Source organism: Danio aesculapii, chromosome 9 (assembly GCF_903798145.1).
Source record: "Danio aesculapii chromosome 9, fDanAes4.1, whole genome shotgun sequence".
Lineage (NCBI taxonomy): Eukaryota > Metazoa > Chordata > Actinopteri > Cypriniformes > Danionidae > Danio > Danio aesculapii.
Window position 1 is genome coordinate 23,687,818 of NC_079443.1, and position 15,100 is coordinate 23,702,917.

General features: G+C 37.0%; 1 protein-coding gene and 2 pseudogenes across 1 annotated transcript; all 3 read right to left on the minus strand.

Annotated features, from left to right (window-relative positions):
- Window positions 1-1,292: 1,292 nt before the first annotated feature.
- Window positions 1,293-2,019, minus strand: LOC130234646 (gamma-crystallin M2-like). The gene is made up of 3 exons (XM_056464887.1): window positions 2,014-2,019; window positions 1,670-1,921; window positions 1,293-1,565 (listed from the first exon to the last, which is right to left on the minus strand). Exons 1-3 carry the CDS (start codon window positions 2,017-2,019, stop codon window positions 1,293-1,295), a joined length of 531 nt encoding a protein of 176 aa, XP_056320862.1.
- A 6,529-nt stretch (window positions 2,020-8,548) lies between these two features.
- On the minus strand, window positions 8,549-10,323 carry LOC130234647 (gamma-crystallin M2-like; annotated as a pseudogene).
- A 2,528-nt stretch (window positions 10,324-12,851) lies between these two features.
- Window positions 12,852-14,287, minus strand: LOC130234648 (gamma-crystallin M2-like; annotated as a pseudogene).
- Window positions 14,288-15,100: the final 813 nt, after the last annotated feature.

A 15,100-nucleotide genomic window follows, 5' to 3' on the forward strand; every position in this document is an offset into this window, starting at 1 on the left:
TTTCTCGCAATCCTGTGTTTTTGACTTTTGGACCATTTATATTGTGTTCTAGATTCTTTGCTGCCTGCCCTGAACCTTTTGCCTGTAATACAAATTAGGCTACTGGTTGTCTTTTATGCTGTTAATGCTGGTTTACAACCCCTGCCTGCCTGACCATTCTCACAATAAAGCTGTGTTTAAAACCAACCCCTGTCTCCACATCTCTTTATTGAAACAAAATTGTTATGCATTTATATAACATAAGTGCTCTGAAATATAACAGATGTGTGCAAATGAGTGCATATTTTTAGCCTTTAAACCAATGGTTTGACCACATGAGAAGAAGTCTCTCAAATAGGCATGGACCGGTATAAGATTCTGACGGTATGATAACCTTTGATAAAAATGTCCTGTTTTCACGGGATTGCGATTAAAATATTTTGAAGCAGTAACTTCTGCTGTTTTCATTAGGTTCCAAAACAGAGATTATATTACAATTTAAAACGGCATCTTGTATATAATTTCTGCTGAAGATACTGTTGTCCAGTTGACGGTTTCAAAACCTTTACTTTTCCAAACCACAGTATATCGTCCCATGCCTACTCTCAAACCTTAGACAGTTAGACAGTTTGTTTACTTTTGGAGAAAACACTACACTTCCCTGGCTAAAAAGTCTCTCAACTGGTACATAAATTTCCTTTATTTCGGGAAATTCTTTAAGAATAGTACTTCCTTTTTCTCAGGTGCAGAATCTTGGTGTTATCTTTGATCCTCAGCTAACTATTGATAAAAATTTATTTTTACCATCTTAAGAACATTGCACGGTTCAGATATTTTCTTGATTTTGCTGATGGGGTAAGGCTTATACACATCTTTATTACATCTAGATTGGACTTCTGTAATGTCTTGTTTTCTGGTCTTCCAGCTAAATATCTCAACAGGTTGTAGTAGATTCAGAATTCTGCTGTTCGAGTGCTTACTCGTTCTTCTCCACGGGAGCATGTTTCACCTGTGCTCGGATTACTTGATTTGTGAATCATATAGACTGTAATCAATAATCAATAAATGGATTCATTTTTCATGAGTTATATATTAGGTCATGATTATCTGTACATTAGTTTAGCATTAATTAATGAATATTAGTGCACCCATTTTGTAAAGTGTTACTATGCAAAAATGAAAAGTGAAAAATCATACATATGTGAGTAGTTTAAAATTTTTCACATTTCTCCTTTTTTCTTGTTTTCATTAAAAAGTGACACAATTTTAGAACAGAGTTTTTAGTGTTGCATAGTAATTCTTTTAATGAAACACTAGTACCAAGAGTCCATGATACGCCTCATGCTCATGAATCTCATGCCACCATAATTGCTGAAGTTCCTGTACTGTCCAGGCCCGAAGTGCCACATCCTGCCTCTGTAGTGGGGCTGGTCATAAAAGAGCCAGTGGCCGTCCATCACATGGCAGGACTGGCAGTGAGACATGCGGTAACGGTCCATGACGTTGTCACAGTCATCCATCATCTCGTACATCTGACCTCCGAAGTTCTCCCTCTCGTAAATCCTCATCCTGTAGGATCCCCTGTACTGTAGTGAAACAGAAGTCTGTTATTTTCAAGTTTATTAAGCAGAAAACCTTATGCAGAAAATGCATTTATCTGTATCTTGTATTAGCTTAACATTGGGCTTACCATAGGGATCATACGGCAAGACCTGATGCAGTTGTTCATTCCAAACATGGACATGTAATCAGCATATTCTCCCCTCCTGAAGAAATAACCACTTCCCATGTAGTTGGGCTGATCATACATCATCCAGCAGCCACTGTCCACTCTGCAAGAGTGACAACGGCTCATGTAGGAGGAGAAGTCTCCACAGTCGCCCATACACTCATAAGAGCGACCCTGGAAGTTCCTGTCCTCAAAGAAGGTGACCTGAAAAGTTCAAATAAAATATTTTTGTTATGAAACGTTAAAGCATGTCAAATAATTTTTTGAGTTTTACTGTATGAAATGGGTGTTAGAATGAGGTTTACCTTCATGTTTGTGCTGTCAGTGGTTCCACAAAGGAGAAGCTGAAGCTGATTCTGGCTGCTGACTGCTGTCACCTGTCCTTTTATACAAGACCAAGACTAAAGACTACACAGCTCCTATTGTTACTCAATTCCTGACTATGCAAGTTGACATAGAGACCTTTCTAGCTATAGCTTGGTATGTAGTTCTTAGTACTAAGAATTATTTGGATTTTTTTTATGATTTTCCAGTTCTCTGTATTGGTTATGTGCCATTAAATATAACTAAAAGTATTATTTCTTAGCTAGATTAAATTTTATCTATGCTAGCAAGCCTACAAGACTACTAAAAATAGTAGTGCAATTCTATACAGTATTTACATGTATCATATTTTTATTAGGGCCAAGCACTGAAGGTGCATAGGCACCTATTGTATCCATTCCAGTTCTTCTTATTATTCTTCCGGAATCTTCTTCCTCAGCCTTGGGAGTCTATGGCAGCCTTTGAACGGTTTGCGGCATTTGCGCAAACTTTGGCACACTGATAGAGGTCAGTCTGATCTTCAACTACAACAAATTTGTACCCATCAAACTCTTTAGTGCCACCACTTGTCCACTTATGTTTATCTTTAAAACTTTTGAATCGAATGGGCTACAGTAAAAAATTTAAACAAAAACTAAAATATTCCCTCTGAATCCTTGGCTCAAGCTGATTCAAACGCACACTTTAAATCATAATTTTCCATCATGAATTTTTTTTGCTATTTAGAATTTTTAATAAAACCTATTTGAATGAACTCGTCCTAGGCCATCTGTCCATTTTTTACCAAAATTGAGTCATGCTGACCAAAAGTTACGCAATTCAAGGTAATTAGACGAACCGTTTTTGATTAACTTGCAAACAAATTTAACGTAGAGCTTGTGAAAAGGTGTTATCTCCATAACACATTGACGTATTCACACCAAACTTGGTGTGTGTTATCATAACAATGGTCTGAAGTGAGCTACACTTTCAGTGCACTGCCCCCTAGTGGTCCGGAGATACATAAAATGGCTTTTTTTGCTTATAACTTCTTAACGCTTGGTCCAAAGTTAATAAAACTGGTATCTTCACATCCAGTGGAGCACGCCGAGCCAAATAAAGTCTGATTTTCCCAGGTCAACCATTTTGGGCATCATCAATCTTAAATTATGTCAAAGATTGTTATATTTTACGGACGCATGGGTGAATTGTTATGAAACTCAGCATGAGTGTTCGGGACTGTGCCCTGAATGTGCTTTGAATGTTTTGTCACAGCGCCACCTATAGGTCAAACGTTATAGCGAAATTTCTAAAAATGCTAATTATTTTGACTAGTTTTGTCTATTGTTACGAAACTTGTCTTGAAACTTGTCTTCATACATTCCTTCCTAGATTATGCTATAATCTGCCAAAACTCCTGTCCGCCATTTTGATTTTGTTCAAACCGTTCTTTTTTAACTTGGTCCAATCTTCATTAAATTTGACTCGGATCATCTTCAGACCATTTTGACCAAAAGTTATGGTATTCAATTCGATAGAAAAACAGTTGTCAATTAGCATATGCGCTAACTTGATGTAATGCTGGGGTTTACAGGCTAAATCACTGCAATGGTTTAAAGTATTGAAACCAAACTTAAAGTGTGTGATTTTGACCTGACATTGACCAAACTACATCAGTTTGCACCACCTTCTGGGTAAAATTGACAAACAATTAAATGCTATCAATGGAAATCATACAAAATTTATTAAATGACTTTTTAATAGTTTTGTCTATTGTCATGAGACTGGTCTTGCAGATTTCTTGGATCATACAGAGAACATTGACATAATTTATTCCGTAATTGACACTATTTCCTGTCCACCATCTTGAATTAGTTTGAAAATCTGTTGTTTCCATAGATCATTATCCTAAGTTAAACCAAATTTGGCTCAGCCCATGCTGCCAAAAAGTTATAGAATTTTACAGTTGATTCTGTAGCTTGTTGCTGTGCTTGTTAATGATGTGGCAGCTGGGCTGCTTGGCCCCAGTAATTGCTGCTTGCAGCTACATTTATATTTTAAATTGTTAAAATAGATAGGTATGGAGATTTAAAGTGATACTTTTTAGTAGTTGGGAATGCTCTTTCATCCTTAAATGGAGTCATTTAATGTCAACAAATATTTTGAGTCTGAGACTTATAAGAGTTCTTAGAGAAGGAACCAGTGGGAAGCTGAGCGGAACTACTGGAAGCACTAGAGACTGGAGGGTACCAGCAGGAGAGGGAGGTCTCCGGAAATGTCTGGGAAATCTAAACAGTTGGATATGACCACAAGAGTATGAGTCTTGATGGAGGGCACAAGAGTGCTAATGTGCTTAGTGTTATTCAGGTCAATTAAACAGAAGGCCATGATGAGCTGCCTGATAAACAAAGCAACAGCTCCTAGTAGGTGATAGACATGGCTGCAGTCCCTTGCTTAGTAAAATGAAGACTATAGTTCAAGGTCTGGATCAACTCAGGCTATAGGTCTTTGGCATGCATGGTTTCCATTTGAGGTGGGGTTCTCAACATTTCCCCCTACCCCTCCCATCTATCACTCTCTCTCCAACTTTGTTTCCTGTCTACATACTTTCATATCCCAATAAAGGCAAAAACACCAAAAATAAATCCCCAAAAATTACATGATTACATGGTTAAATCTCCATAATTCAAAGAAAAGGAGACATGAACGAGCAAATGTTTTAAACGTTTTAATAAAAATAATTTAAGCGGACAGCTTGTGCCTAAATAGCAACCAAAACCAAACATATTGTCCCCTGCCTGGTACTCTTTTATCTTCCTCTGTCATCGTCCTTTCAGAACTCCTCCCTATGGTGGCCAGGTTATGCTCATCACCACGGGCTTCGTTCCATTCCCATGGCTCTAAACCATGCTACCTTGTAACAGTGACCACATATTAGACTGTTCAGTGTAGGGAACTACCATCTTTTATGCTTGAAGAAACATCTTGTTTTTGTTTGAGTTTCAAGAGAGCACTACTTTGATTACAATTATTTTTTTGCCATTATTGATCGCCCTCAAAAGGATATTATTTTATTATTATTTACTTTTATTTATACTATTTATAATATTTTGTGCAATTGCTTGGCTGTCAGTTGAGTTTATGAGAAGACAGTTTGCAGTGTTTACATTATTTACCTATTATTACTTAATAAATTATTTATCAATATCTATAAATTTTTAACATACACATACATTCTGTATGGTGTAAAAAAGTGTTTGCCCCTTACCGATTTGTTATTTTTGCATATTGTTCACACTTTAATGTTTCATATCATCAAACAAATTTAAATATTAGTCAAATATAACACACGTAACCACATCATGCATTTTTAAAAAATAAGGTTTGATTATTAAGGGAAAACATAATACAAAACCACATAGCCCTGTATAAAAAACAAGTGTTTGCCCCTAAACCTAATAACTGGTTGAGCCATGCTTAGCAGCAGAAACTGCAATGAAACATTTTCAATTACTTGCAATGAGTCTGTTACAGGTCTGTGGAGGATTTCTGGCCAACTCATTTTTGCAGATTTGTTGTAATTCAGTTACAGTGAAGGGTTTTTGAGCATGAACCACCTTCAAGTTCATGCCACAGCATCTCAATTGGATTAAGGTCAGGACTAAACCAGGCCCCACCAAAATCCTCATTTTGTTTTTCTTCAGCCATTCAGAAGTGGTCTTGCTAGTGTGCTTTGGATCATTGTCTTGCTGCAAAACCCACGTTTGCTTCAGCTTGAGGTAACTAACAGATGGCCAACATCTCCTTCAGGGTATTGTGTTACACAGCAGAATTTGTGGTTCCATTTACCACAGCAAGTATTCCTGGTCCTAAAGCAGCCAAACAGGCCCAGACCATCATACTACCACCACCATATTTTACTGTTGGCTTTTAAATGTGGTGTTACTCTTACAACACACATAATGAAATGCAAATACAATTTACAAACTTAAGTACATACTTTCTGTATCATCTTTGCTTGAAATTATACAATCTAATACTGTTTATATGAAGTAAGCCTGCTCCCAAGCAGGTTTGAGCTTCCAGACCTGATGCCATGACAACTGTCAGATGAAATTTTAAGAACAAATCAAATTGTCAATAACCAGATCCAGCTAATTGAGTTATCCATGTATGAAGAACGGACCCCAGTTCAGTATGTTACATAACTGCCTCCTGCTGGTCTTGTCTTTCTTGTGTCAGAGCATTCTGTGTACTTGTGTGAAATACACCGATGTCACGAGTGGTAACGTTCCTTCACTCGAGCATTCTCAGTAGCCATATCTGTTTATTTAGTGTTTTTTGTCTTGGAACTGGTTTGCCTGGTTTCTTTTGCTTATGGTGGAGTTATAAATACTCACATTAACTGAGACAAGTGAGGGTTGTTGTGGGGTCTTTTGTGACCTCTTGGATGTGTTGTGACTGTGCTTTGGGTAATTGTGGTTGGCCGGCCACTCCTGGGAACATTCTCTACTGTTCAATGTTTTTGCCATTTGTATATGGCTCTCATTGTGGTTCGCTGCAGTACCAAAGCTTTAAAAATGGCTTTATAACGTTTTCCAGGCTGTAAGATTTAAATTATTTTTAACTATCTATGGATCTTGGCTTAATGTCTAGGCTTTGAGGATACTTTAGTGTACTTTACTTTGTAAAGCAGGTCCTATTTAGGTGGTTTCTTGATTGTGATGTTTGGCAGAAATGAGGCCTGGGTGTGGCTAGAGACATTGAATAATAATAAAAACCTTTCAATTACAAATGCATAATGTGTTTACTTTAGTTATAATTGACTAAATTAAATTGGTTTGATTATCTGAAACATTAAAGTGTGACAAACATGCAGAAATATAATAAATCAGTGAGGGGGCGCTTTTTCACACCACTGTGTTTGTGTCTGTATACATATGTATTAAGGGTGTAACGATATGCATATTCGTATTGAACCCTTCGGTACGAGACTTTCGGTTCAGTACGCATTACAAACCGAACGATTCGATTCAGACTAACATCTAAAAGATAAAAGAGAATAAGTACAAAATATAATGTTTTCAGTGCAACAACGCTCAATGTGGCATCCCAAATGAAGTGGCAGACAACATGCTGCCTTACCCGTTGTCACATCGCTTTTGAACTCAGAATATCACTTTAATAAAGCATGATGCGCTAGTTAGCAATCTTGCTGCCTTCTGTGTCAGCCTGCTCATGCTGGCTCCGCCCCTGTTGCCCCAGAAACCCTGGACCCCACCTCCAAACGCTACTCCAGTCAGGCACGCACTACACTAGCTCGCAAAAAGGCTAGTAACATTAATGTAATCCCAGACATCCCAAGTCTCCTGGAAGTTTCGGAAGATTTTTGGAAATCGTGCGTCTCCCTCGTGCGTCCTTAAATACGTCGCATACCCCTCTCCACCGCATCCCTCCCAGCTCTTCAGGTATGTTGGGCACAACGCACCCCCGCCGCTCAGAATCATCGAACACACACCTCCAACGCTCTTCAGATACGTCGTGCACCATCAAAACCACCAAGGGAGTGGTGGAAAAAAACAATGACATTGAGCTATGACAGTAAGCTATTTTAGCGGTAATATTTGAGCATATCAACACTGACATCACGGAATCAGTAACTGGAACTGGAACAGCATTCAGGCAATTCCTACAGATTCAAACAGGGCTAAACAAATCACAGAGGCGATCTGTACATTTATAGCTGTACATTTACATTTATAACGATCTTAATCTGTAGTGGAAATTTCGGGTTTTAAGAAAATGTTAAATGTAATAGAGCCCCGTTACATTATTCCTTCATAAGCCCATTTCAGTCAGATAATTACTGCTTTCAGATCCACTAAAATGGCAGGTGACAGTCAAATCAAGCAGATCTGTGCTGTCTGAAGAAAAGGTGGACACTCATCTTTCTGAAAAAAAAAAAAAATACTTAAATAGATTAAAACTGAGTTCCATATAAAAACAAAATTTTTTTTTTTTTTAATTTTTTAACTACTACAATATTATATTTATTTTTTAGGAAGCTTTTTGGTTTGAAGTATAAAGAAGGATTTGTTTGATTTGCTGCTAAGCAGAAACCCTGGAAGTATAGCTCTATCACTGTTTAAAGTAAAAGAAAAAAATCATACTTTTATGATGTTAGTTTTAATACATTAAAAAAAAATTTATCAGAGAAATCCTCAGGCTTTTTTTCTTTTTTTTCTGTATCGAAAACATGGCGAACCGTGACACCACTGTGTTGTATCGATCTGAACCGTGATTTTGTGAACCGTTACACCCCTAATATGTATATACTTATTTATTTATTTATTTAGTGATTAAATCTCATCTTGTCTTGTTCTTGTGAAACCAGTCATAGATATGTATGTCCTCACAGAGGATTGTTATTATCAACTCTAAAACAGGAACCTAATCATTGTGGTAATTTCAAGACTCACGTCACAAATTTTCAGAACAGAATTTTTAGTAATGTATAGAAATTGTTTTATTGAAACTCTAGTACCAAGAGTCCATGATACGCCTCATGCTCATGAATCTCATGCCACCATAATTGCTGAAGTTCCTGTACTGTCCAGGCCCGAAGTGCCACATCCTGCCTCTGTAGTGGGGCTGGTCATAAAACAGCCAGTGGCCGTCCATCACATGGCAGGACTGGCAGTGAGACATGCGGTAACGGTCCATGATGTTGTCACAGTCATCCATCATCTCGTACATCTGACCCATGAAATTATCCCTCTCGTAGATCCTCATTCTGTAGGATCCCCTGTACTGTAGTGAAACAGAAGTCTGTTATTTTCAAGTTTATTAAGCAGAAATCTTTACCCTCAAAACTGCATTAATCTGTATCTTATATAAACTTAACATTGGGCTTACCATAGGGATCATACGGCAGGACCTGATGCAGTTGTTCATTCCAAACATAGACATGTAATCAGCATACTCTCCCCTCCTGAAGAAATATCCACTTCCCATGTAGTTGGGCTGATCGTACATCATCCAGCAGCCACTGTCAACTCTGCAAGAGTGACAACGGCTCATGTAGGAGGAGAAGTCACCACAGTCGCCCATACACTCATAAGAGCGACCCTGGAAGTTCCTGTCCTCAAAGAAGGTGACCTAAAAAATCAAATATAATGTTTTTGTTATGAAAAGTTCAACTATGTCAAATCATTTTTGAGTTTTACTGAATGAAATGGGTGCTAGAATGAGGTTTACCTTCATGTTTGCACTGGATGATCCTTAGTGGTTCACACAGGAGAAGCTGAAGCTGATTCTGACTGTTAACTGACTGCTGTCACCTGTCCCTTTATACAAGACCAAGACTAAAGACTACACAGTACCTATTGTTACTCAGTTCCTGACTATGCAAGTTGGCATAGAGACCTTTCTAGCTACAGCTTGGTATGTAGTTCTTTGTACTTCGGATTTATCTGGATTGGACTTAACAATAAGTCACTTCTGCCAATCATTATCATAATAATCATATCAACATAATTTTTTTCTGCTTTTAAAAGCCTGGATTTTCTGCTTTTGGTTAAATGACAGTTGTAGCACAACAGTCCTAAATGAAGCATTTCTTTCACAAATAGAGAATGTGTTTGCACATTTTCAAGCACAAAATGTTGCCCCACCTTTGCAGGAAGAATGGGACAAAATTACACCTGAAACACTTCATCACTTGGTGTCTTTAGTCCTTTAATATCTTTTAAGTGTTGTGAATAGAAATGGCAACACTACAAATGGTAAATGCTTTACTGTTCCAACTTTTTTTTTAATGTGTTGCAAGAACCAAAATTATGTTTTTACATATAATTACCAAAATTATGTGTTTACAATAAATAAAATTCATGAAGAACACATTAAATAATATGCTGTTGTATTGTCTACAATGAAGTACAAGTCAATGTAAATGTAAAAATCACTACTTTCTTTTTTATTTGCGTTTTCTATACTGTCCCAACCTTTTTTCTGATTTGAGGTTGTACAATATTTCCATTTATCATACTTTTATTATATTTTAATGTATTAAAATGGTACTTTTAGATAAGCATGGAGACTTAAAATGACACTTTTAGTGGTTTGAGAATATTTTTTCATCTTTAAATTGAGTCACTTTATATGTCAACAAATGATTTTGGAGTCTGGAATGTGCTTAGTGTCATTCAGGTAGATTAAACAGACCACCATGATAAGCTGCCTGATAAACAAAGCAATAGCTCCTGGTAGGTGATGGACATAGTTGCAGTCTCTAGCCGATGTCCTTTGTCCATAGAAGGTTCTAGTTCAAGTTCTGGATCAGCTCAGGATATAGATTTTTGGCACGCATGGTTTCCATTTGAGGGTGTCGTTCTCGAGAAACTGATATGCCGATAGCCTCTTGGCGGGTTGTGCTGACATATACTGTAGTACCATTGTGCTTCGGGCAATCTGAGTTTGAGTTTTCCTACCTATTTCAGTTCAGGTTAAATAGTCTAGATATGTGCACATGCATATTACTGTCATGAAGCCCTGAAGGTCGAGCATAGATGCCTCTCTGCCATGTGTTGCTTACAAGAAAACAGCAAGTTTTATTACATTGTTGTGAACATAAAATGTACTTTATGTATGCACATAACCTTTGAACCAATGCTTTTTAGTGTACAAACTTACTTTGCTCTTGAACTGCCTGGGATTTACTGCTTCATGACCTTATTCAAGGTACCACCTTAGAGTGAGGGGTGTTGTAATGAAATGGTACAGTCGATTCGAATGTTATCACTTGATTGAATGGGGTTTATCAGTTGTTATCAGCTGGTAGATATGGGCCAGTAGGGGCCTTCTGCACCTACTAGTAGGCTCAGAAAACTGTTATCTTCCATCCACATGTTTAAGCAGCTTTAGATCACATATGGCTGCGGACGGAAGTTAAGGAGAGTTATTTATATAATTTGTTAAATTTCCCATTAATTGTATTTTATTAACGTCTACCCGACCCCAACCCTAAACCCAACCATCACAGTAATGTGAAAACAGATCTGGATCTGGAGTCTTCTCTATTAATATAGCTGATTAACCATGTGGATGGATGATAACAGCCTTCTGAGCTGACCAGTATTCACAGAAGTCCCCTACTGGCCCACATCTATCAGCTGAAAACTACTGATTACGCCCATGCAATCGAGTAATAACATTCAAATCGGGTGAATGGTAGCACCAGGAATTACTCCTTTTCTTTAAGATAATAATTTGTTGTTGACAGAAATAAGGATGCCAGTATTACTGATTTATCTGACAAACATTTTTCTTTATTCTCCCACTCAGAGCCAAGTTATGAAAGACCACGGGATCATGATTTATCTGAAATTGGTTTGTAAACTAAATTATGAATAGGAAAATATTTGAGTCACAATTTTGACTGAAGTATGACTTGACTGAATTATGACATGTGCTTCACGCCTGGGGTGACCACCCTGTGGCAACCTTTGACAATGTAGCTTAATCATGCTGAACCCATCTGAAAAGGGCCATTTTTTGCAAATCTCTCCTTCCCCAGAACAGAGGTGTCCACATTTTTTCAAAGTATGGACCAGTCTTCATATTGATAAATATTGACATTCATTTGTCATGAGCTGGTAGAGATAATATAGTTCATTCACCAGATTTTTTATGTTGTCAATTTATGTTGTTTGATGTAGCACCTTGGTCCTGAGGAACACTGTTTCGGTTCACTGTGTACTGCACTGTATATTGTTGAAATGACAATAAAGCCAACTTGACTTGAAGTTTCTCAATCCATTGCTCATCATGGAAATGTACTGCCAGCAGTGTCTTTCTTTCTGACAAATATCTTGTGTATTGACTCTCTTAACTCAAACTCTCGCTAAGGATCCCCCCTGTGAAAGCCACTTGATTTGATGTATAACAAAAGGCATTTGTGTCCAGCTTTTATTTCTCACCCTGTTCATGCCGATAGATATGTCATCAGAGGCTTTTTCATTCCCTCATAGCAAACTAACGGTAAGAGGAGCATTGTTAACAAAATTGCTATGCAATTGCTATGGAGGCCCTCAAGTTGATGTCAACAAAAAATACCGCCACTCCAAACATGGAAGCAAATGACTGAAGATCATCATAACAAATAATTTTTTTTTTTCAATGGATTAACTAGCACTAATTAATTGTTAAACTTATGAATAACAGTGTGATCTAGCAAATTAAAGAATATAAAAGACGATTTTTCGTGAATGTTAACATCAGCAACTGCCATTAACTATGTAGGTAACATACATTGCTTTTAGCTAACGGCTATTTTGTCTTTTGTATGTGGCATAAAATGTGTAGCAAAGATTTTCACTAAAGAAATGCAGCAATTCAGTCCAGAAAATATGTGAAAATTATTTTGGTTTGATGCAGCATTGCTGCTGGGTTTGCTTGTTGGGGGTGGGGGGTGTATTGTTTTCAATATGTGTGAACTTGACTCTTTCATTAACTAACTGTTGGGTAAACACAACAGCCAGTGCTAGAAAAAATAAACACACACTAAAGTATGCTGTGTTACAGCACAAACTGCTGAGATAAGCCTTTTTCATGATGATGATGATAATAATGATATTTAAGGGTATTGTACTAGGATAAGCAAAATCTAATAATTCAAACACTGTGTATCTGTTTGTTCTCAACATGTACAAACAATTACAAAAAGTAAATAAATTAAGCAAGCATTCATAGATTATTGAGTTATTTTTATCTCAGTGGGATATTCATTTTCAAGAGAGAGATTTAATTTAAAAAATATTTATTTTATTGAGTTTTCAGATCATTAGTACCAAGAGTCCATGATACGCCTCATGCTCATGAATCTCATGCCACCATAATTGCTGAAGTTCCTGTACTGTCCAGGCCCGAAGTGCCACATCCTGCCTCTGTAGTGGGGCTGGTCATAAAGAGCCAGTGGCCATCCATCACATGACAGGACTGGCAGTGAGACATGCGGTAACGGTCCATGACGTTGTCACAGTCATCCATCATCTCGTACATCTGACCTCCAAAAGTTCTCCCCTCTCGTAAATCCTCATTCTGTAGGATCCCCTGTACTGTAGTGAAAGAGTTCATAGTTTTCAAGTTTATTAAGCTGACATTTTTATACACAAAAAAGTATTTTTTATCTGTATCTTATATAAACTTAACATTGGGCTCACCATAGGGATCATACGGCAGGACCTGATGCAGTTGCTCATTCCAAACATGGACATGTAATCAGCATACTCTCCCCTCCTGAAGAAATATCCACTTCCCATGTAGTTGGGCTGATCATACATCATCCAGCAGCCACTCTCCACTCTGCAAGAGTGACAGCGGCTCATGTAGGAGTGCATGTCAGCACAGTCGCCCATACAGTCATAAGAGCGACCCTGGAAGTTTCTGTCCTCAAAGAAGGTGACCTGAAAATTTAAAGTTAATATTTTACTGATGTAAAGTAAATTAAACCAAATAAAAAAATGTGGGAGTTCAACTATGTGGAAACAGTCCTAGAATGAGGTTTACCTTCATGGTTGCGCTGGCTGATGCTCAGTGATTCCAAAAGGGGAAGCTGAAGCTGATTCTGCTTGTTGTCTGACTGGTGTCACCTGTGCTTTTATACAAGACTAAGGCTAAAGACTACACAGCCCCCATTGTTAGTCAATTCCTGACAGTGCAAGTTGACATAGAGGCCATTCTAGCTAAGGATTGGTATTTAGTTCTCAGTACAAAAAAAAACTGTTAAAAAGAACCCATTGTTTAAATTCAAACATTTGTATAGTTCTTTGTATACATGTGTTTAATACTACTGTTTGTAATATTTAAAAAACTCATTACTGACTCTTCAGTTGTGAAAAACTTGATATTTGTATTTAAATATATATATATATATATATATATATATATATATATATATATATATATATATATATATATATATATATATATATATATATATATATATATATAAAACCTTTGTGTAAAAAATGTCAACTAGCCAAACATGGACATTTTGCAATTTTATAAATACTATGCTTTTCTAGACCTAAATGTGCTTTATTTAACATTATGTGGAACTTGCCTCCTTTATTTAATATTGTATTTGTTTTAGAATGTTCAGATATTTAAAATTTATGCAGTGTTTCTGTCTCACACGTGGACATCTAGAAATTTCCTTGAACCAGTGGGGGTTGTCAGGGCCGCCGGGACTTCTATGCTGGTTCTATGCTGATACATGTATATTTTGAATATATTTTTCCATGAAATTTCATGTATTTATTTCAAATAGTCTTTTCACTTCATTTCATAGCATTTTTCTTGGTTGTGCTGTTTCTAGTAGTGTATGTTTATTTAGAGCTCTTAACCAGTCATATTTCAGCCAGCATTAAGAGATATGCCTGGAGGCATTCAGAATCATTACTAAAAGCATCTGTAGCATTAAATAATGGTATTGCAGGAGGTCTGCCAGTTGTTATTAATAAAACCAACTTAATAAATGTAAAAATGTGTAATATAACAAATAACAAGCAACAAATAATACAATATTACCATGTGTTTACTATTCGATTTTGCCGATTGGTTTAATAACCCTTTTTTATTTTTTTGCTGCTGCATACGGCTGTCAGCAGGTGTTTTGGACTGCTCATCTTAACTAGAGATCTGGACTCCTGAACCTGTTGAAATTGGGACAGGATTTGGTAGGTGAATGTGGGTGTGGGTGTTGGCATAAAATTATCAAATGGATAATTGCAAAAATAAGTTAAAAAGGCAAATAAATAAACTCACAGAAGCAACAAGATGCACAATGCTTTGACATCACCATAGTTACAATCAACCGGGTCACATTTCTACTTACTCAAGTCTAACAGAAATGTAGCACAGGAGCAGGGCAAAACAATTCAATATTTTTTAAAAACACTGTCCTTTGCAAGTCTAGTCTGAACCCACTCTTCCTGTTCTTGAACTTGTGCAGAAGTCGTGATTGAGGTTAATTCTATACATTTGCAACTAATGCATTTGTGCATTTACTTTGACTTTGTATGTGACCTT

Coding starts and splice junctions, on each gene's coding strand:
- LOC130234646 (XM_056464887.1), bottom strand. Junction 1,566..1,669: donor CTTGCCGTATGATCCCTATG/GTAAGCCCAATG, acceptor GTTTCACTACAG/TACAGGGGATCCTACAGGAT.